This window comes from Macrotis lagotis, chromosome 6 (genome assembly GCF_037893015.1).
Source record: "Macrotis lagotis isolate mMagLag1 chromosome 6, bilby.v1.9.chrom.fasta, whole genome shotgun sequence".
NCBI lineage: Eukaryota > Metazoa > Chordata > Mammalia > Peramelemorphia > Peramelidae > Macrotis > Macrotis lagotis.
Genome location: NC_133663.1, coordinates 160,398,714 through 160,423,056, shown reverse-complemented (window position 1 = coordinate 160,423,056; position 24,343 = coordinate 160,398,714). Strand labels below are relative to the sequence as shown.

General features: G+C 34.3%; 1 protein-coding gene across 2 annotated transcripts in view; it reads left to right on the top strand.

Annotated features, from left to right (window-relative positions):
- The window catches only part of UGGT2 (UDP-glucose glycoprotein glucosyltransferase 2), a 206,053-nt gene that overhangs the window by 112,342 nt on the left and 69,368 nt on the right, over positions 1 to 24,343 (top strand). For both annotated transcript variants that reach the window (XM_074191915.1, XM_074191916.1), the window contains exons 17-24: positions 2,914 to 3,078; positions 3,514 to 3,637; positions 3,734 to 3,832; positions 6,691 to 6,785; positions 10,444 to 10,650; positions 11,937 to 12,068; positions 14,228 to 14,355; positions 23,283 to 23,378. In XM_074191915.1, coding sequence (XP_074048016.1) covers positions 2,914 to 3,078; positions 3,514 to 3,637; positions 3,734 to 3,832; positions 6,691 to 6,785; positions 10,444 to 10,650; positions 11,937 to 12,068; positions 14,228 to 14,355; positions 23,283 to 23,378 — 1,046 coding nt within the window. The remainder of the gene's footprint in view (positions 1 to 2,913; positions 3,079 to 3,513; positions 3,638 to 3,733; positions 3,833 to 6,690; positions 6,786 to 10,443; positions 10,651 to 11,936; positions 12,069 to 14,227; positions 14,356 to 23,282; positions 23,379 to 24,343) is intronic.

Genomic DNA, 24,343 nt, shown 5'->3' with positions numbered 1-24,343 from the left:
CAGAGACCACTTGAGAGAGTTCTTGTGTCCCCTCTGACTTCCGTGTGAGGGCTTCCTCTTGTGAGTTCTCTGTAAGTATTTTATACAAACGTCCACATAGCCTTCAACAGTGACTGGTTGCTGAGGTTGCTCTCTCTGCAGTAGTATTTAGTTCAACCCAAGCAAGCACCTCTAACCCCAGGACCTGATCCTGCCAGGTGATCTTCACAATCTTCCCAAGATGATTCAAATGGAAGCCCTTCAGTCTCCTGGCAGGGCGCTGGTAGACTGTCCAGGTTTCACAGGCATAGAGCAATGAGGTCAGCACAATGCTTCTGTAGTTCTTCATTTTGGTAGGCAGCCTAATACCTCTTTTCTATCACTCTTTCCTTCTAGCAATGCATACTTCAACTTCATCATCTCTGTGTACATCCCTAAAACATATACTGACAAGGTGAATTAACCTAGCTCAAATATTTAAAACTTCTCCCGTTGCTATCACCATTAGTTCCACTTATGGATGATATGGTGCTGACGGGTAAAGAATCTCTGTTTTCTTGGTGTGCCAAGATTGGCACAAACATCAGAGAATTATTACTGCACTGAGTGCCCAATCACCTGGGAACAAAATGTTTAATGCCATTTTTTCCCTCCACTTTAATCTTGGGTTATAGCCTTTTTGAGTATCACCAGTGCAGTAGCTGATCTTGACAGCATTTTTGTATCATGTTAAAAGGCCCAGAGCAAGCACCCAAACCTACTTCACTCCACTGGTGATGGGGAAAGTGTGAGAGCCTTATCCAGTATCCAGAATTAGTGTAAGCATGCTGTCCTGCAACTAGTATAGAAGGCTGAGGAACTTCTCTGGCAGCCAGATTTTCCCTGGCATGTTCTTCTACCTGCCATCACAATGGACAGTCTCCAAGAAGGTGGTCAGATCAGTGAGCACTGCATTTCTCAAGTCAGGTCAGGGGGCAAAGTGGCTCTGGTAACCGCCAATGAGAAGGCTGCCCTTTTACAATGTTCCCTTCACTTATTATCAACATAATGTGCAAGTCATGCTGCCTTTCATTTGGCCTGGTCTTCTTCAAAATCAAAGGCCAACTATTATTTCTTTGCAAGACAATAAATTCCAAAAAGGAATGTCTGTCTTTTTGAGAGATTTAAAAGATCATTGTAGTGGAGAACTCCAAGCCCAAGATTGCTTCTCTTTTCTAACAAGTCTAACAAAAGACACAAGCTTCAAGTAGTCCTAAGAAGTATTTGTTAAGTCTTTATATTTTTGAGGAAGGTTTTGTAATTTTGTCTGCCTAGGTCTTGAAGATAAGTCCAACTTTGTTGTGCATCCTTTTCATTTGGTCAGCAAGCAGCATATCCACCCTCCTGTGATCCTTGGTTGGTTGCAGTCTTTCATACTTGAAGGGGATCAAAGTGACAATCATTATGTCAGAGTTGAATTAAAATGTGTTTGCCTGGGACTGATCAGACCAAAATGAGCTCAGAACTCCCCCATTATTCAGGCACAATTGCATTGGGTGAACATTTGGAGTGGATTCTCTAAATCTGTGCATCTCACACCTCACATTTGACCCTTTCTAAAGTAAAGCCTCATTGGCTCTCAGGTAGGTGACTGTCTTCCAAGTGAAGAATCACTCTATTAAGAAGGACTCTGGCAAGAACCTTGTTGGCAATGAGTTAAGAGAAAGACACCCCCCGCCAATCATCTCCACATAACATAAAGTTGTTTTTTTTGTTTTGGTTTGGTTTTTTTAGGTTTTTGCAAGGCCAATGGGGTTGAGTGGCTTGCCCAAGGCCACATGACTAGGTAATTATTAAGTGTCTGAGACTGGATTTGAACTCAGGTACTCCTGACTCCAGGGCCAGTGCTTTATCCACTGTGCCACCTAGCTGCCCCTAACATAAAGTTTTAAAGAATGTCATTGGTTTTAATGAGCTAATATTTGTTAAGCAATTCAAATCCCTTTAAGATCAATACTAGTATATAAAATAACATCATAAAATTTCAGGAATCTGTGAAAAATCTCTTGCAGTGGCACAAAATCAGAATATCCTAATTCATAGGAAAATTTGATCGACATTCATTCACCCAGACAGTTGTGCAAAAAATAAAACAAATTAGAAACATTTAAACTCATAACAGGTAGACATAACAGTTAGCAGTATAAGGTAGAAAATATAATAATAAGAAATCAGACTAAAGAACCATCAAAAGTGTAATTGTTTGAGTCCACTTAGTATAGGATAAATACCTTACATTCATATAGGCTTTCTGTATTTTAATAATTCCTTCAGGTGCCACTAGGGTTTAATACAATATGATTAATATTCATAGTGATCCTGAATAATATAAATGAAATTGTATTTATTTATAAAATCTTTGAACCAAAAGTGATTGAGTTTTTTAGAAAATAATTTTAGCATTTTGAATTAGAAAAACTGAAGTGAATAAAAACTCTAGATAATCTTGATTTATCATATACAATTTAGTGGACAATCTACTGAGTTAGTACATCATTCGATTACAGGTGACAATAACTTGAGTATTTGGAGAGAATACTCATACTGATGAAATTATAAATCTTTTGAAGTGTTGTCATATGTGTAAATGGAAAATTCATATTTAATGAATACTTTTTATATAACCATTGCTACATATGTGAAAGTAATTTTTTAAATGTATATAAATGCTTTTTAAATGTTTGTAAAATTATTTTGATTATCTATTTTTAATCTGGAAAAAATTAGATCAAAATGATTAAATTCTAAATAATCTTTTTTAACATTTAAAAATGAACTACAAAAAAATAAAAAATAAAAAATGAACTACATTAAGTTCATGGGATTTTCTATTTCTTGTTAGTAACTCTTTATAATTAACCTTATTCTATTTAATTTTCTTATACTCTTTAATAGTCAGGAACAACCTTTTATGAAAAGACTGGCCTGGGTCCTTTGCCACAAGCATTATTTAATGGTGAACCCTTTACCAGTGAAGAAATGGATTACAAAGAATTAGAAAAAATGATTCTCCAAAGGATCATGAATACAGCTGGATTCTTACAAAGAGCAGTTTTTATGGTATGTTTATAATAACTGACAAAATATAAGATAAAAGTGAATTGTTTATTATCTTAATAATAATTTTAATAACAGCATTTCATAAATATTTAAAGTTAATGTTTATTTCTAATGATTCAGTATTGATTTAAAAGTCAATACATTTTAATTATTTACTGTAAGATTTTGTGATCTACATAGTCATATTTAAGATTGACCTAATAAAGAACTTTTTTATTGAAAATCCTAAAATCATATATATATACACACACGCATATAATATGTATATATATATATATATATATATAATACACATTCCTTTATTTTTTATCAAGCAATCTTAAAATGCTTGTGCTAAATGTAATGGCTTAAATAATATTTATATGTACTCTATTCTAGGAAATTTCTTATCTATTCATCTTAAAGTTATTTAAATAAGAGTAAAATTTATTACAGGGCTTGTTAAATGATGAGATGGATGTAATAAATTTCCTCATGGATCAGGATAATATAGTGCCTCATATGAATCCTATAGTTTTGGGAAACCCAAGGAAATACCTTAATTTAATATCTACATCAGGTAAAACCATGTTAATTTCTTTGTTAATAACAATTCTTACCTATGCTATTGTTATCTATTATTTTACTAATTTTTATATAATATGAAAATTTTCAGTGACTGTTGATATTGAAGATTTCTCTACTTTCTCCTTCTTGGATTCCCAAGACAAGAGTGCCATAATTGCAGAAAACATGTATTATTTATCCAGAGAAGGTAATTTATTTGTGTTCAAATTTATAATAACAGCAAAAAGTTGCAACTTTTCTAAAAAGTGACAAAATCAGCACATTTTTATCCTGGTTATTTAGACTACAGAATCTTGGCTTTATTGAAAATTTTAATTGTTAAGTCAAGATAATAAAAACTCTGACACATTTCAGTAAAGCAAGAACAATAACCTCTTTCTTCCTCTGATAGCTTGGTAATGAGTGCTAATGGAGCTTCTTTATTCAATAAATGGCATCTTTTTCCATTCCAAATAAATGACATTAATCTTATCTATAGAATTTGAAAGTGAGGTTAACCAGTGGTCAGCCTAGGTTCTTAATTGGTATTCTGCTATCAAAAGAATTTAAGGAAGATTCCTATGGATATTAGGTTCCCCTTATCCCGACCCAACAAATTCTGGGGGACATAAAAGAAAGTCACACAAAATAGAAAGACAGTGATGAGTTTTTATCTGCTTCATTGGACAGTCCACATCAATGAGATCACAAATCTCATTGCAAAATATTACCATACCTAGATCAAAGAAGATAATTTTCCCATTGTACTCTGCACTAGTCAGATCACATATGGAGTTTTGTGTTTAGGTGTACCTGCTATATTTTAAAAGTAATGATGTCCAACTAGAGTCTGTACAGAGAAAGGCAAACAAGGGGGTTAAAATTCTGGAAAACTTGATCCTTGAGGAACATTTGAAAAAAAAATGATAAAGCCTTGAGAAGTGAAGACTAAGGTGGGGGGAGGTGATAACTATCTTCAAATATCTTAAGGACTATCATGTAGATGACTTTACCTTCATCTTTATTATTTCAGAGCATAGAATTAGATCCATTAGGTGAAAAATTAGAGGAAGAGAGAGAATATCTATATAGAAAAGATGCTTTTATCAGTTCTTATTTACACAGCACTAAAATCTTTTAGCCCTACTAATACCCATAGTTACATGATCTTGTCCTAACTCCCCAAATATGTCCATATGAGTATAAAACTCATATAAAATTTCTTAGATATCTGTCTTCCACCCTTAAGTGGTACCTTCATGTATGTAGTAAAGATTTCAGGTAAGGAAAAAAGAGAACTATCCTTTTTAACTCCTCTGCCTGTTTCAGTTAAATTTGACCTATGAAATTGGAGCTGTGACTAGTGTGGACACATGGAGAGAAATATTCAATGTAGTATTCATTATTTGTATAGGAAAAGTATTTGATGTTGAGTCATGACAATGTTGTATACACATATGTAAAGCAATATGGATGGAGGGTAACAGATAATCACTATACTATTAAGCATGAAGTGTTTCTGTTCTGTCTGACTGTAAGTCTATAAGGGTCTCCTTTACATAAGTGAATCTTAACTTGAAGGGTAAAGAAGAGTTTAAAATGATAAATATAATTGCTATTGATGGCTGGTAACTGCTTCAGTGCCATATAAACAAAGGTTGGAAAAGGGCCAAATCTTACACGTCTATCCTCACCCATGCCCTTTTACCACTGAAGCTTATATTAATTTAATAGTGTAGATTATAGATTAGAACGTTATTATATCTAAAAAAAATTTAAACTAAATAAATATTGTTTCACTGCATATGATATTGAGATGTTCTGCTTGTGTGTGCATGTTAGGTAGACATGCAGGAAACATCTTGAATGACTAGATAGAAGACCAGAAGAGGCTGTTTATTTGGTGGAGTAATAGTGATGGAATCAGGTCAGTACAGTAATCATCCAAAGGTATTTGCCCAGGTCACAATAAATTGTGCCAAGAATGAATATGACCTGAAAATTTTTTCCATCCCTCATTTACTTAGACTCTGTGAAAGGAGATTCTACTGAATTAATACTGGACAAGTTCTAAAGTATATTTAAAATAAAATTAATTCTTGTCTGGAATTACTAAAGTCATGGTATCTCAGGAAAAAAAATCAGAAATTTAATTACAAATCCAGGAAATTATAGGGAAAAATTCAATTAATATTGCTTGTACTAAGGTAATCAGTCATAGATTGCACAATAGAATTTAGAAAACAATTGCATAATTGAGAAAATTGTGGTTCTTCCCTCTTCAGCATTAAAAGTTCTGTTCATTTCTTTGGCACTAAGTTCCACTTGCTATGTTCTTTTCAGAAAGATGATGGCAAAATTTTATTGAGTCCAAAACTTTGTTGAGACAGATATCTTAGTTTCAAGAGAGAATTTATCTATAGCAAAATATATTCAAAGACAAAACATTATTTAAAAGCTAATCAATATTGTTTCACTACATATGATATTGAGAAGTTTTGGTTGTATGTGTTGTCATGTGGGAATTATCTGAAATTTGGCTAAGAATGAAGATGGAAAGCAGTTTGGTTTGACAATCACTAGAATAATGTCATAGACCCAATATGAAAATTTTCTTCATTGCTGAAAGTATTTCACTGATATGACCTTAGAAATTGAGGGAGTTTTTTTATTTCATCAAAAATCTTGTGAAATTGATAATTGTTATAGAAATTATAAAGAAATTATAAAGCATACTCAAATATTTTAAAAGCAAAAATCACTTAGTATTAGACTTGAACTTCTTTAAAAACTTCAGACAATGGGGCAGCTAGGTGGCGTAGTGGATAAAGCACGGGCTTTGGAGTCAGGAGTACCCGGGTTCAAGTCAGATCTCAGACACTTAATAATTACCTAGCTGTGTGGCCTTGGGCAAGCCACTTAACCCTGTTTGCCTTGCAAAAACCTAAAAAAACAAACAAACAAAACTTCAGACTAAAAAGAACCATTCTTCCAATTTTATTATCTGGAAAATACTTTAAACTTTGCTTTGAAAGTGTTTTTTATTAGGTTATTTGTAACTTTCAGATAAAGATGTAATTTCTGCAGTCACCATCTGGATTATTGCTGATTTCGACAAGCCATCCGGGAGAAAATTACTTCTAAATGCTTTGAAGCACATGGTGAGTTTTTCGATTCGTAGTATAAAACTTTTAGTGTGTTTTAACTAACACAAAACATGCATGTTTTGTTCCTTATTTTTTAACATTTTAGGATGTAAATTTAATTGGGTAGAGCAAAGTTCAAAGAAGACTAAACTAATAAAAGCAGCATGACTTCATCCAAAACAGATGATGTCAGACTCAGCTCATTTCCTTTTTTAACATGGGAGCCACAATAGTAGGTTGAAAAAATGTTATAAACATAATATACCTAGATTTCAGCAAAACATTTGTTAAAAAAAATAATTCACATTGTCCTTGTAAAGCAATACAGGCTAGATTTAAGGTGGATTTAGTAGTATACTTAAGTGTATTTGGAACTCGTGGCCTAGACTCAAAGTATCATTATCAACTATAATGGATGTTTCTCATGACTTGAGGTATCTGAGGTATAATCAGGATTTTCTTTATCAATAGCATTCTTGTCATATTTGTAAGTATTATAAAGTCAGGAGGAATAAGTGATACATTAGATGACAGAAACAGAAACCAAAAAGATTGTGACAGGCCAAAAGGATAGGCCAAATCTAATACGATTGAATTGATTAGGGATGAAGGCAAAATTCTATCGAGTTAAAAAGAGAGTTTTACAAGTATAGGATTTGAAGAAGTATACACAATAATATTATCAGTTTAGGATGCTAAATTTTAGAAAGGACATTCACAAGCTGGAGCTCATTCCAAAGAGTGTGATTAGAACTGCGAAAGGAATATCGATATGGATATATAACAAACAATTGTAGAAACTAGAAAGTTAAGCCTAGAAAAGACAGAAGGTAATATAATTATTATTAAAAATAGAACACATAAACTGATAATAGTATTTTGTATACTTATTCAAAACCTATTCTTGTAAAACTTTTTTTAACCCAAGAGTAGATCTAAATTTTTGTGTTTACTTAACTGATAAGGATTAATATATTATTTTAAAAATATAAATAAATATACTCCTAGTAATTACATATTATATTGGGTGTCAGATCATCTCAGAGGACATGTAAAAAAGTCTTAAAGATCTGCAGGTCCATGCTTTAAAAAAAATAAAGGTCAGGGAATTGTAGAGTCTACTATGAAAACTAAGTTTCTGTTCAGACTACACTGGAGACTCATGATAATAAGCCTTTTGAGGAACTAGCTATATGTTCTTTCTATGATATGTCCAAAACATTCACAATAGATGAATGATGTTATGAAAAGCTTTCCCTTCATAATAACCAAAAGAAGTATGAATATTTTTTATTCATTTTTCTGTAGTCTGTAGGTCTGTATTTTTATGCCAAAAGTTTTACATTATCCCAGAACCTAATATGGTACTTTTTAAATTGTACATCATAACAATTGAAAAACATATTTGATGTTTGAAACATGATGATCAAAAATATGTATAGTAGAAATATCACAATATGTAAAAATCTTTTAATAAATTCAATAGAAAAACAATCATATTGATTCTAGAAAATAGGGTAATTCCTATTTCCAAATTTTGTACTAGAGTGAAGATAGCTAGGTAAATAGGATTAGTTCTATATCTTATAGCATTTGTTATAATAAATTCCAAATATTCCAATATTTTAAATTTAAAAATTTAGAGAACTGTAAATGGAATACTATATCAAAATTATGAAGAGAAAGTTCTCAACTGTTCAGCAAATTAAATAAATTTTAATAGACATAATAGATTTTGTTATATAAAAAATTAAGGTTTTTGCAAAGCAAAAAATAATGCATCTAGGATTTTAAAAAACCACAAGTTGTAGGAAAAGCTTTATTGTAAATTTCTGTCATTCAAAGTCTCTAGATTTAAAAAAGTAAAATCATAGATATAAAGCTTAAAAAAGGCATAGAGATCTTCTCATCCAACTTATTCATTTTATAGATGAAGGAAGTATGAACCCAAAAGTTTAAGTGATTGTTCCCAGGGTCATAAATATAGTAAAGAACAGAGCTAATATTTGAACTAAAATCTTATAAGTTCTAGTTCAATACCCATTGTACTATACTATACTCCCTTCTATTCCTTTATGTATGAGAAGTGAAATGTAAAAATCATTCCAACTTTAATATTTAGATAAATGCAAATCAAAACAAACTTCAGGTGTCATTTTTAATCCAGTATGTTTTGATAGGTAGTTGGCAGTGATAATATTAGAAACTGAGTACATGTGCTATTTATTATACAGCAGATGGATCTGTTAATTGGTAAAATGATAAAGAAATGTTTTTTTTTCTTTGTTTCATGAGTTGCCACAACCCAAGAATTCATCACCAAGTTATCTGAGGTAGGAAAAGATACCAAGTGTGAAAAAAAAAACAAACAAAACCCCTCAGATCTTAGGATTTAACAGGTGTCAGTAAGGATGTGTCCATTCCAGGTACAGGGGACAACACTCTATGCAAACCATAAGAAACAAAGAAGAGGCCAGTATGTCTAGAATAGAGAATTCAACTGGAATAGGAAATGGGAAGGAAGGAGGGGATCAGTTGTGGAGGAATTCAAATGCCAGGCTTAGGGTTTTGCTTTTTATTCTATGAGCAAGAGAGAACTAATGAAAATTTTTGAGCATGGAAAGTATTGGACATGGACAATGAATTTGTTATAGAAGTCAATAGAAAAAAAAGAAAGGAATAAGTTACCCTTAGAAAAATTGTATTCTTAGATTATCTTTTTAAGCTCTGTATTTTATGAATATAAATTCAGCAACTATGTGCAGGATGAACTGGAGAGCAGAAAGACTGGAAAACATGAAAAAATTTTGTCGACTTTAACAGTAGTTGATGTGAAAGGCAATATCATTCAAAACAAAGAAGAATAGAGAGAAAGAGGCAACAGAGGCAAGAGATGTTTTAGGGGTCATTTATCCATGACATTATAAATTAATAATAAAGTTTATTAATTATGAGGATGGAGGAAGAAGAAGGATTTAAAGATGACTTCAATATTGTCAACCAGGGTGATTTAGGAGAAAGATGATGCCATTAGAATGCTCTTGCATTATAAGAATTGACAATTATGAAAAATACAAAGAAATATAGGGAAATATATATATATGTAGAATGAAGAAATCAAAAACATATGCATACCTCCTCCAACTATGGAATATCAGTATTGAAAAAATACACAAAATAAAAATAGAAGATACAGAAGTAAACAAAAATGTCTTTGTGAATTATTTGGTTCAAGTTAATATATACTTTTAAAACTAATTATAAATGATGGAGTTCATAGATTTCTGTATGATCATTTTTTTCATTTTGTTTTGATATTGGTATGTTTTTGTTGAAAATTACAAAGAATTGTTTTAAATGGCTAAGGAAATTACATTCCCTGTGATAAATAGCAGTTTCTCAGATGTGTTCTCATAGTTAAAATGTTTCCTTTTCTCCTCCAAAATTTCCTTTGATCAATGCATTTCAGTTTAAGCATTTGCAGTGGAGATGTGTCTCTGCAACTGAATTTCAGTCACTTTTTCCTGAAGCAAAATATTTAGTTTCTGAATGAAAATATAATATATATGAATACAAGTAAAAGAAAGTATATTATTCTAAGCTTAACTGATAGGTTAGAGAAAAGATTTATGTTTATAAAATTTTATATGATTTTTTTTGTTGTTTTTAACAGAAAACAAGTATTCATACTCGGTTGGGAGTTATTTATAATCCTACATTAAAAATAAATGAAGCAAACACAGTTATTTCTAGAGGAATTTTGGCAGCTTTTCTTACACAGGAAAACAGCTATTTGAGAAACTTTCTTAGAATATTGGCAAAAGAAGAAACTGTTAAAGCCTTGCACAGTGGAGTAAAAATAAAGACATTCCTTCTTCCGGTCAGTAACTGTTTGCTTGAAATAAACATAAGTGCCTGATAATCCTTTTAAATATATAAGCCAGTAAACTTAACCATAATTTTATTTGGAAGCATTAGTAAATTATTATAATCAATAAAAACCTTCCATATAAGTTTTTATCAAGTAAAAGTTAAATTGCAATTTTAAGTTGCAAAAAAGTTACTTGTACTTTTGATGTAAATTTTTTCAGAAGTAGGAACCCTTGTATCTTATTACCTTTTTACATGTTTAGTTCAATTGATAGTGTTCTTATTGGAACAGATGCTAAAGGGAAAATTATGGAGGTAAAGGGTAGGAATTTGACTACATATACAGAATATCTTCAATTACTTAATTGAAGTGGCCCTATGGAGTGGAGAATAGCTACCTCAGTTTCCCCAGGAGTCTGAAATCCCTTCATGGAACTTCCCAAATGCCACATGTGGTTTTAGAACATGTCATAGCTGTATTCATGACTGAAGAGTTTAGCACCTCTAAAATTGGTTTTAACAGTCCCAGGTCATTTTCACATATCCTTCTTATGCTAACTATAATATTTGGTGACACAGTTGAAACAATCTGCCAGTCTCTGGAAATACAGGGCACAGTTCCTAGAGTAAGGAATACACAACTAGGTTCCAAGGTATTGGAAAGTCACTGAGACTGACTAAAGCATTATTTGCTCTCTCTGAGGAGAGTCCATAGTATTAACTTCAAGGCCATATATATAATAAGTTTAAAAGTTGTAAGTCTTCCTACTCTAAGTTCAATGTTCTTTCCACTAGACCATGAAGAATATTGTCTTCAAGTCTTTGAATTCAAACAACTAAATTTATGAAATAAAAAATTGTTTTGGAATTTATGTTAGAAGAGCATTTTTAATTTGAACACAATACTTTAATGATTGAAAAGCACAAGTTCACATCAAACAACTCATTGAACAACTTGGAAAGTATTCTTACCTTGTGAAAATTGGCCAGATGCTTCTTTTTCATGGTCTCCAGCTCATTCTGAGAATATTTGAGTTGGGTGTGAGTTCCTTGCAAAAAAAAAGTACAAGTTCATACTGAATGTATCAACACTTATAGAAATTCTTTGGTTTAAAAGCTTTTAATAACTTTTTTCATGATGATAGATTTGTAGGCTTTAATTTTTTAAAAAATTAATTTTGTCATTTCTTCAGCTAGTAAATTAAGGCTTATATATAACATGTTTTAGGGAAATTTTTGTTTCTTGATTTTTGAAACAATCCTTATTAGTTTTATTATTCTTGGCTTCTGGTTCAGGGAATGGTTGAAAATGCTTTTGTAAAGAAGTATAATACCCTTGGAATGAATGTTTTCCAAACCCACAAGTTGTTCTGTCAAGAAGTCCTCAAACTGCTTCCTGGGGAAAGGGCTATTATCAGCAATGGGAGGGTAAGTAATTACAATACTGGAATTTTTTTCAAAGTGAAACTATTGACCTTTGGCTTATATTATAAATTCTAAAACTAATTAATTGAATTGAATAATTTTTTGCCTGCATCCTTACATATAATTTGCTTGATAATAAAACAAATACTTTTATGTAGGATTTTGGGTGAGAATTATTATTATGCAATGAAACTGATAGTGTTAGATTTCTGTAAGAAAATACTATTTAAGGGGTGTCTAGTTGGTGCATCAGCCCTGGAGTCAGGAGTACCTGAGTTCAAATCCAGCCTCAGACAATTACCTAGCTGTATGGCCTTGGGCAAGCCACTTAACCCCATTTGCCTTGCAAAAACCTTAAAAAAAAAAAGAAAATACTACCCAAAAAGTGATAGGATTTCAGAAAAGATTAATTTGCATTTTCTTCTCCAAGAGAATAAATGAACTTTGCATGATGAGGAATAATTTTATTCAAATTAACAAAAAAATCCAACCAAATAGAGTTATCCTAAGAATATTTCAAAATAAAAAACCAGAAGCCAGGCAACAAACAGATAAAAACATAGAAAAGATTTATAAATATTTTAATAGCAAAGACTTTTTTACTTTCAATGAGGAGTCATACATTTGGTTTCAAATATTAATAATCCTAATAGGAAACCAAAAAAAAAACTAGACAAAGGTCTTACTACCATATGTCCTATCCAAATACAGCTAAGAAACTGGGGTAGGATACAGTTGAAGGTAATTCTAGGTAACACCTAGTAAAATACTAAAGCCAATGACATCCTATATTCCTTGAAAATTAGGTATTTGGCATATTATATATAGGTTTTTGACTCTTACTGTTTTAAAATTCCGCTATTTCAAAAAAAATCTAGTAACTGTTTTACAGTTACCCAGAGACAAGAGTGATATTAAATCACTGATATTACATTGGGTTAATATCAAATTATGATAGCACTAACCTAGGGGCAGCTAGGTAGCGCAATGGATAGAGCCCCAGCCCTGAAATCAGGAGGATCTGAATTTAAATCTGGCCTCAGATACTTGACAGTATCTGAAATCCTTGGGCAAGTCATTTAACCCTGCATGCCCCACATCCAGGGCCATCTCCAGTCTTCCTGATCCTATCTGGCCATTGGACCCAGATGACTCTGGAGGAAAAAGTGAGGCTGGTAACTTAGCAGAGCAACCCCTCATTCAAATCCAATTCATGTGTTTGTCATGGCTTTGCCTTCCTGAAGCCTTGGTCTTTTTTGAAAATGAAGGACAAATAATATCAACATAGGAATTTTTAAATCAAGATTTATTAATATTCCTATAGCAAAGGTTGGAATTGAAGTTTTCCTATTGGTCTTTACTCTGTAGTTCCTTTCCTGTCTTACCCATCTCTATTAATGATTAAAAACATATAATTAGGGATTTTTTTCATGGTTGAAGAGGAAAAAGAAATTTGAAAGATATTTTATTGAGTTTTTTTTGGGGGGGGGGCTTTTGCAAGGCAATAGGGTTGTGACTTGCCCAAGGTCACACAGCTAGCTAAATCTGAGGACAGATTTGAATTCAGGTCCTCCTGACTCCAGGGCCAGTGCTCTATCCACAACTCAACCTAGCTGCCCTTCAAAGATATTTTTAAATGAGGCTGGCATTTTTATACTAGTTTAAATTGAATGTCCTTTGGGTAAGAAATTTAAAGCATTAACTTAGGCAGCTAGGTGGTGCAGTGGATAGAGCACCGGCCCTGGAGTCAGGAGCACCTGAGTTCAAATCGGACCTCAGACACCTAATAATTACCTGGCTGTGTGGACTTGGGAAAGCCACTTAGCCCCATTGCCTTCAAAAACCTAAAAATAAATAAACAAATCAATCAATTAATTAATTAATTAAGGCTACTCAAATTGGAGTAATACTCTCTAAGTATTTATTTAATTGCACCCTAAAGTTTTTAGAAAATATTGTTTGGGATATATAATACCAAAGAAAGTATTTCTTCCTTACATTGGATTTGGTAATTGGTAGATTTAATAGTCATGATTGAAAATGTATCTAAAGCCAAAATTTTCACTTAGTACAAAAACTCCTTGATGCTAAAATGAAGACTCCTTTGCTTTTTAAAATGTATTGTTCAATAGGAAATCTAAAAAAGAATTATTTTTTCCAAGATCCTAGGACCTCTGGGTGAAAATTATTTTCATGCAGAAGATTTTCAACTGCTGGAAAAAATAACATTAATTAACTCAGCAAAGAAGATTAAAACTATTATTAAGGATATAGAAATCAACCCCAAACGGTAAACATTTTTATGTTATTAGAATAAAGTCATGTTAAATTTGACCCTCATATATCTAATGCCTTCTCTATAATGATATAAATCTTTATTGCATACCAGTGTATTAATTTCTACTAAAATTGTCACTCAGGAAAAAATACTAAATCACTACTTCAGCTTTAGCATTTACGTTTCTTCATCTAATCCTCATTTAGAAATAAATTTTGCCTTCATTCTTAGACATTACTCTGTGATCTGCTGAATTCCATGAAAGAAAAGTGATGAAAATAGTAACATTTTTCTAGAACATCTAGCCCGACCTGGGCCTGGTCAAGTATTTCTCTACAGTGATAGAGACAATCTAATTTGGTGCCTCCCCCCTGCTGCCCTGGTGTTCTTCCTACAGCAGAGTCTTCACGCCACCCTGAGACACAGCCAGGAAGCCCAGTGGGGACCCTGAACCTTCTTTTCCAGTCACCTCCACTTTACTCCTCACTCTGTAATCTGCTGGTGGTGGCTCTGGGTGGTGGCAGTAGCCCGCCTCGCTCTCATCCCTCATGCCTGCTCACTAGCTGTCCCCATGTCCAGGATGCTCTTCCTTCTCCCAGCCTCCTTCGCAACTTCTTTTAAATCTCAGCCTCTATCTCTAGCCCTTGCTCCATCTGCCAGGCCTCCTCTAGGGGAGACCCTCCTATTTACTAACCTGCAGGTGAGCTCCTGCAGGGAGGAGACCCTAGTTTGGCCTTTTCTGTGGGTCCCCAGCTCTCACCTTTGTGTCTGGGACACAGTGAGAACTTAATAAATGATTTTAACTGATTGGCTAGAGAGCGGACCCCAGACCCAAAAATGGAAAAAAAGGAAGAGGGTCCTGCCCACTGCCTCCCTCAGAGAGGCAGTTCATTGTTTTATCTAGCCCCAGGACACCTGGTTATTAAGTATCGGCTATATACAAAATAGAGTTTAGGTTGTGGGAAGGGGAGAACAGTGTGTAAGACAGTGACAGCATAGCTCAAAAAAGATGAGAAAGAGTAGAAGGATTATACTAGGACAGTAATCGGTGATAAGAGGAGAGAATATGCTGAATGCTTTGAGATGTTGCAAATGAATACTGATGGCATATTATATCCAAAGGAAGAAAGAGAAGGAATTATAGGAAGTTTATGACATGAGACATCTTAGAATATAGGAAGTTTATATGATGTAAAATATCTTAGAAAAGTTTATAGTGTGCTAGAAGAGTCAAATTCTTGGATTTGAATTTCTCTTTTGTTGCTTAGAAGCTATGTTACTAGTAAAATAACAAATTCTATGAGCCTTATTTCAAAATGAGAACTATACTTGCCTCATTTGTGTGAATCAAATGAGCAAAGTTATTTACAGACTTTTAAAACCCTATATATATAAATTATGATGAGGATGATGATATTAATATTTCATTTAACTGTGAGATAGTTAACTCCCTCTCATTTGATCTCTAAGAGAAAAGAGGATGGCAAGGAGAGAAACACAATCCCATCTCTCTGTAGCCTTGTCTTCCTATTCTTCTTCTTCTTCTTCCCCATTCTCATCTTTTAGAGAGAAGTGTAGACAGATAAGTAAAAAGAAATAAGAGGGAGCAGCTAGGTGGCACAGCGGATAGAGCACTCTCCCTGGAGTCAGGAGTACCTGAGGTCAAATCTGGCCTCAGACACTTAATAATTACCTAGCTATGTGGCCCTAGGCAAGCCACTTAACCCCATTGCCTTGCAAAAACCTTTGCAAAAAGAGGGGAAATACAATCATTAGTGGTGTTGTTATTTTTATTATTATTATTATTATTATTCCTCTTCAGACTACCTCCAGTGGGTCAATGTCCTTCCTCAAATGCAATGTCCATAATTGAAAAGAATGTTTCAGATAGACTGTATTAATACAGAGTAAAGTAGGATCATCCTTTGTTTCTTTCTGCACATCATACCTCTAGTCAGAAGGTTAAAGAACAAGTTTGATTTGTTGACCCTCTCTGCTCACTCATGGGGTCCACTCTCTAGCCAATCAGTTAAAATCATTTGTTAAGTTCTCACTGTGTCCTCCTTATTTTATATGAACTTTCCATCCTATATTTGCAGTTGTGTGAAAAACAAAAAGAATTGAAGTGTGGAAAGATCAATGAGAAGATGAGATTAGATATGGTCCTGGATAGATGGAGAAACATGGTTATAGATATGATAGGACTTGTCAACTAGTTTACCTGGATGTGAAGAAGGAGAGCAAGCAGAGAGAGAGATAGACAGAGAAGGAAGTCTTATAGGAACTCTATATAGAAGTTCACAACCTTTGACATCAAGGCTCTTTTGCAAATCCATTTTTGCATTATCTTCTCCCAATAGAATGTTAGTCTTACCTGAGATGAGAACTGTCTTGTTTGTATTTGTTTCTTCAGCCCTTAGTTGGAGTTTGTTACAAATAGGAAGTGTTTGATCAATGTTTTAGCTCAATATCTATCAGGTATGTACTTGTGTTCCGGGAAGACACATATGAACCTCTCAATTTGAGAAGCAATTGCCTAATTCTCACCTGTAGCTCCAAGATTCTGTGGCACATGCAGTGACCACACTCTGCTAAACCTTTTCTGCAAAGAGGTTAAATTAAACCAGGATGAAGGCAAACAAAATACTTCACATTTGTCAATGAATTAGAGAGGATTTTACCCCAAGTACGGAAAGATTTTCTTGGTGGAATAGGCAGATGTAAACAATTTGTTCCAACAGGCCCTGAAGGCAGAAGAATCAGATGCTGGGAAGAGCTTACAACTTGGTTAGACAGCAAAAATGCCAACATCATTCTCTGCACCCTAAGCCATTGCCAGTTGTCATGACTTTTGTCCCACCAATAAAACTATGGGAGAGAAAGTAAGACCACTTCATGCAATTCTTCCTTACTTAAATCCAATTTATACGAGAATCAAAAGACATCACCCATACCATGTTACCATTTATACCTGTCTGAAAATCCACAGCAGCAGGCAAGTGACAAAGCAGCAGGTGTGACTGCACTGGGAGCTCTAATCATAACCTTGCACGTGGGCAGCCCAGGTCACCGGATGTTCTTCTCACCTGACTGAAGCAGGAGTGGAATTTGGCAGCACCCAGACAGCTGCGCTAGTCCCCTCCTGGTGTGAGAAGGGGCTGGAAAAGGTGTTCTACAGAGTGTCTGCTTCACTCCCCTAATGGTGGTCTGCTTGTCCCAAATGGTAGAAATCGATGAAATGTGATTGTGTTGGAATACTGCTGTGCTGTAGGAAAAAAATGAACTGGATACATTTAGAAAAAGATGGAAAAACTTAAATCCATGAAGGAAAATGCTGTCTACCTCCAGAGAAAGAGATAAAAAGTGGACATATGCATGGTACACTTTTACATATGTGTGTATGAGTGTTGTATATCCATATGTGTGTGTGTGCATGTGTGTATTATGAATCCATGTTTAAGGTAACCTTCTTGGGGGGGGAAGATGAAGTAAAACCATGCACAGCAGAAAACAAAAGAAAACTTAAGAGGAAGCAAAGAAAAGCTTTTGAAATTTCTTTAAAATTACATGTAATGTTGTATAGGTTTGCTTGAAATGAAATTTTATTCTTTTATATTGAATCCTCTCTTATGTTCTGCTGTCCATATGGAAATGTTTTTATTTTATTTTCTCGTTTTGTATTTAAATTTAAAATGAATAAAAACTTTACAAAAACAAAGACTAAAATAAACAATGTCACTTAAGAGAGAGATAGAATGTGAGTGACAAGTGCTGAACTGATGGTAGACTTACCTCTCCATGGTAAATATTCATATTTGACAAAAGTAATGACCCCTAGGCAAGGCAGATTCAGAAGACTGAGCAGATCTCCACCAGGGTAACAGTTTGTTACTAAGCTGGAGGGAAAGCCTCCAGCCAAAACAGGGTTAACAAAAGTGGAGACGAAAATAAGTGGGAAGTTTTCAGTGATTTGCTGTGCATCTCTGCAAATACTTAACTGAGCCAGAGCACTCACATCAATGCATCAAGACTGATTTGATAGAAATGATGAAGATATTCAGAAACTGCTAAATGAGAAACAAGTACTTCACAGGGTTCCATCTTTGTGAAGACAGCGTATAATTCCATTAAAAGTAAAATGCAAATGGAGCCTTGAAACATGCAGGATCCTTGACTCTATAAGAAGGCAAACGAAATTCAATTTTATGCCAATAGTAACAATCCAAAGTGATTTTATGATACCGCATAGGCTCTTATAGGCAAAGTCCTATTGTGCTTTCAATTACTCAGTGATGATGGGACTACCTTGAAAAGTGATAAGGACATGATCCTGGAAAAAAGAGCTAAACCTTCCCATTGAGTTCTCAACAAGCATCAACCAGTGCTGAAACCATTCAATATATCATATTGAATATAATCATATCATCATATCATATATCTCAAGTTGAAATCAATCCCCTCTCTTAACTGAATTTCCGACTGAAGAAGATTTTAATTCCGTTAGCCTCCTCTTGTGGGACAAAATGCTGAAGCTAATTCTATACCAGCTGAGATTTACAAAACAGTGGGTCCACTACTTGTATAAAAAGCTGACTGAAATCTTCTAGGTTATATGGCAAGAGGAGGGTATTATCCTCCAGGAGAGCTCAAGGATGCCTCCACTGTCCATCTTAATAAAGGAAAAGGAAATAAATCATCCTTTGACAACCACAGAGAGCTCTGTCTCATCTCTCTCTCTCTCTCTCTCTCTCTCTCTCTCTCTCTCTCTCTCTCTCTCTCTCTCTCTCTCTCTCTCTCTCTCTCTCTCCTGCTATCTCTTTTAGGCATTGCCAACAAATCTTAAGATATCACTTTTTTTTTCAAATTAAAGGAAATAGTCCTTGGACTTTGTTCAAACTCCATTGTTCTTAATCTGGATACAGATGGTAGTCTCCATTACAGAGAGCCCCAAATTGTCCCTGATTGTTTCACTGATGAAACGAGCGAGTCCATCAAGGTTGATCATCACCCCCATGTTGCTGTTAGGGTGTACAGTGTTTTTCTGATTCTGCTAATCTCAGTCAGCATCAGTTCATGCAAATCCCTTCAGGCTTCCCTGAATTTCCATCCCTCCTGGTTTCTAACAGAATAATAGTGTTCCATGACATACAAATAACCACAGTTTTCTAAGCCATTCCCCAATTGAACGACATTTACTTGATTTCCAATTCTTTGCCACCACAAACAGGGCTGCTATGAATATTTTTGTACAAGTGATGTTTTTACCCTTTTTCATCATCTCTTCAGGGTATAGACCCAGTAGTGGTATTGCTGGATAAAAGGGTATGGTCATTTTTGTTGCCCTTTGGGCGTAGTTCCAAATTTCTCTCCAGAAAGGATGAATGAGTCCACAGCTCCACCAACAATATAATAGTGTCCCAGATTTCCTATAACCCTTCCAGCAATGATCTTTATCCTTTCTCATCATATTGGCCAGTCTGAGAGGTGTGAGGTGGTACCTCAGAGAAGCTTTAATTTGCATTTCTCTAATAAGTAATGATTTAGAGAAATTTTTCATATGACTATGGATTGCTTTGATCTCCCCTCATCTGTAAATTGCCTTTGCATATCCTTTGACCATTTGTGAATTGGGGAATGGCTTTTAAAAAAAATATGACTCATTGTGGTGGCAAAGAATTGGAAATCAAGTAAATGTCCTTCAATTGGGGAATGGTTTAGCAAACTGTGGTATATGTATGTCATGGAACACTATTGTTCTATTAGAAACAAAGAGGGATGGGAATTCAGGGAAGCCTAGAGGGATTTGCATGAACTGATGCTGAGTGAGATGAACACAACCAGAAAAACACTGTACACCCTAACAGCAACATGGGAGTGATGTTCAACCTTGATGAACTTGCTCGTTCCATCAGTGCAACAACCAGGGACAATTTTGGGCTGTCTGCAATGGAGAATACCATCTGTATCCAGATAAAGAGCTGTGGAGTTTGAACAAATTTCATGGACTATTCCCTTTAATTTAGAAAAAAACAGATATCTTATTGTCTGATCTTGTTATCTCTTATATTTTTTGTTTCTTCCTTAAGGATGTTATTTCTCTCTCATCACACTGAATTTGGATCAATGTACAACATGGAAACAAAATAAAGACTGACAGATTGCTTTCTGGTGGAGGGGGAGGGAAGTAAGATTGGGAGAAAAATTGTAAAACTCAAAAAACTCAAATAAAATCTTTTTTTAAAAAAATATGACCCAGTTCTCTGTATATTTTAGAAATGAGTCCTTTGTCATTAGTTGTAAAGATTGTTTCCCAGTTTACTACATTTCTTTTTATCTTGGTTACATGATTTTGTCTGTGCAAAAGCCTTTTTAATTTAATCTAATCAAAATCATCTAGTTTGTTTTTAGTGATGTTCTCCATCTTTTCCTTAGTCATAAACTGCTTCCCTTTCCATAGATCTGACAGGTAAACTAGTCCTTGATCATCTAATTTTCTTATAGTATTTTTTTATGTCTAAATCCTGTATCCATTTGGATCTTATCTTGGTATAGGGTGTGAGGTGTTGGTCTAATCTAAGTTTCTTCCATACTAACTTCCAATTATCCCAGCAATCAAAGAGAGAGTTTTTATCCCAATAGCTGGACTCTTTGGGTTTATCAAACAGCAGATTACTATAATTGTTTCCTGCTATTGCACCTAGTCTGTTCCACTGATCCACCTCTCTATTTCTTAGCCAATACCAGACAGTTTTGATGACTGATGCTTTATAATATAATTTGAAATCTGGTAAGGCTAAGCCCCCTTCTTTTTCACTTTTTTCGATGAATCCCTGGAAATTCTTGACTTTTTATTTCTCTATATGAATTTATTTACCACTTTTTCTAACTCATTAAACTAACTTTTTGAAATTTTGATTGGTAGGGCACTAAACAGGTAGTTTAATTTTGGTAGAATTGTCATTTTTATAATATTAGTTAGATCTACCTATCCATGAGCAGTTGATGTTTGCCCAGTTATTTAAGCCAGCAAGATTCTTGACAGAGTCCTCCTATGACTGATTCTTCACTTAGAAGATGGTCATCTACCTAAGTTGTGTGACTTCAGAAAGAGCCAAGGAATGGTTGATACAGTGTTTACTACCAATAACTCCAGGAAAAATACCTGGTGCAGAACAGATATCTGTATGTACACAGTAGTCATTAATCTGACCAAGGTATTTGATGCAGTCAGTTGGAAGACTTTTGGAAGAGCTTGGGAAAATTTGGTTGCCAGAAGTTCATCACTAACACAAATGACAGCACACCTGATTGGCTTCTGGATGATGGATGATGCTGCTGCTCTTTCCCAATCACCAGTGGAATGAAACAGGGCAAAGATAGCAACAAGGTTAGCTACCACACCAATAGAAAAATATAAAACTCAAAAAGGCTACAAGCCAAGACTAAAGTGGAGGGAAAATTGATGTACAACTTTTTTGTTCACAGATGATTATATATTCAGTCCCTGGGACTGAAGATGCAACAGAATATTGATCAATTCTCTGCCCCTTGTGCTAATTTTGACCTGACATTTAATGCCAAGAAAACAGAGGCTCTCCATCAGCCAGCACCACCCTATCCATATGAGAAACCACCTATTACAGCAAAAGGAGAAATTTTGAATGCTGTGGATAGGTTCACACACCTTGGCAAAATACTTTCCAGGGATGTTCACAAAGATGACATGCACTGCCAGAGCTAACTCAGTGTTTGGAAGGCTAGTAAGAAATGTATGAGAGAGTTGAGGTATTTAGGTGCCTACCAAATGAAGAGCCATTGTGCTGACTTATTGTTGGATGTCTGTAAGAGCTGGATGGTTTGCCAGTGCCATGCCAGAAAACGGAATCATTTCCTTTTGAAGTGCTTTGGAAAGATTCTGAAGATTACTTGGCAAGATAAGGTACTGGATACTGGAACTGCCAAGCACTCAAATTCGATTGCAGAGAGCACAATACCAATGGTGCTCATGTTATTTGAATGCCAAATGTACATTCGCCTAAAAGACTATTATACAGAGAACTCACACAAGGCAAGCACTCATACCTGGAGGTCAGAAAAAGTGATACAAGTATGCTCTCAAGTGTTCTCTGAAAAATTTTGGAATGGATTGTGACACATCGGAGACACTGGCACAGTTCCACCCCACATTGTGTGCCCATATGAGCATAGAAAGATTACAGTTCTAGCAATGTCACTTTATCTTATTTTATAGCTGTATCTAACAGTTTTGTCTATAGAATCAGTTTTGGAAGGTGTTTACATCCATCACTTGAGTTGTGTTCATTGTTTCTAATATTTTATCCTTCAAATCCTTTAGTACTTTGACTATGTCATGTGCATATCACTCTTCCCCCACAAGTCTACTAATCCCCCATAGTTAAAGTAATATGAGAAACATATTAGGTGTATTGAATGTATTTCTTGAATTGAATAGTTAAATTTACTAAATAATCATCTTACTTGTACAAGACTATTTTTAGGGTGCTAATGGCACTCATTAAATATCAATGCTCAGAAAAAAATACAGTAAGAATTAAGGTGAGGTATAGGGGACATTGTTATATCTTTTCTCTGTTCAGAGGCCATCAAAAAGAGCCTGTTTTACTTTGTAAGAATTTTTTAATAAGAATAGTATTCCTTTTTCAGAGAGCACAGCTAGTGAGCCCTTTTTTTTTGAAAAAAATGACAAAATGAATGAGGGAAATGAATTCCCCTTATGACGGCAAGATGGCATGATGGGAAACATAACCCCAACTGAGAAAATTTAAAAATTCATAATATTCAAAATGATAAAAGTCATGGCTTTGAATTATGCATTTTTCAGGCTATAATTTATAAAATAAAACCTGGAAGATTATTTGCCTCAGAGAAGTCACAAGTTTTTATTTTATTTTTTTTAGTGGAAGTGATCTAGTTATGAAAGTGGATGCCCTTCTCTCCTCTATGCCTAAAAGCGAATCTCGGCATGATGTCACATTCCCTAAAGAACAGCACAGGTAAGACTGAAATCAAAGGACTTTTTTTTCTGTCACTGTTTAATAATGTTTTTAATGTGTGCTATTAGTCATTGACTAGCACCATATTGCTATTTAATGCCTTTTTTGGCAGAGTTAACCCTGGGTTCTTAAAATCAAATTTAGAGCTGGAAGGGACCTAACAGGTCATCTGGTCCAAATTTCTCATTTTACAAATGACAATACTGAGGCATAGACAGGTTAATAACTATTAAGTGGGAGAGCCAGATTTTGAAACTGGACTCTCTAAATCCAATTCTTTGCATTAACCCATGGTACCTTTTGAAGGCTATACTTATAGAATGCAAGCTAAGGCATTTCCTAACTAAGTTGAAAAGATACTGGTTTCTCCCTTCTTTACAGATGTAGGGGGACTATAGATTTACACCAATACAAATATTTCTCAGGTCCACTAATCTATTGTTTAATTTTGCTAAACTACTTTTTTCTCTTTCTTTTTTTGTCCTTTATTACAGGAAATGATATAGTGAGGCTATACCATCTTGGGGGTGAGGCATATTGAGACAAAATGGAATAGAAAAATTTTATTTTTTTTGAACTTATTTCTTATCTTGAACTATATGATTGATATCTTTTGTTTTCACTTGTCATAAATTTTTCTCTGCATTCTTCCTCCTCCCAGTGACCAATCACATATAACAAAAGATATTTTCAAAAGAAAGAAAATGATAGAAGAGAGAAAATCTGAAAACCTAATCAATACATAAAAAATACAATTAAACAGTATATTTAATATTTCACAACACTACCCCTCTACAAAGGAGTAGGAGGAGGTATCTTTTCATAACTCCTCTTTGAAACCACCCCATTTACATTGTTTTAGTCAAAGTATATATTGTTTTCTTGGTTCTGCTACCTCTACATCAGTTCACCAAAATCTTTCCATTTATCTCTGTATTCAACATATTCACTGTTTTTTCATCGCA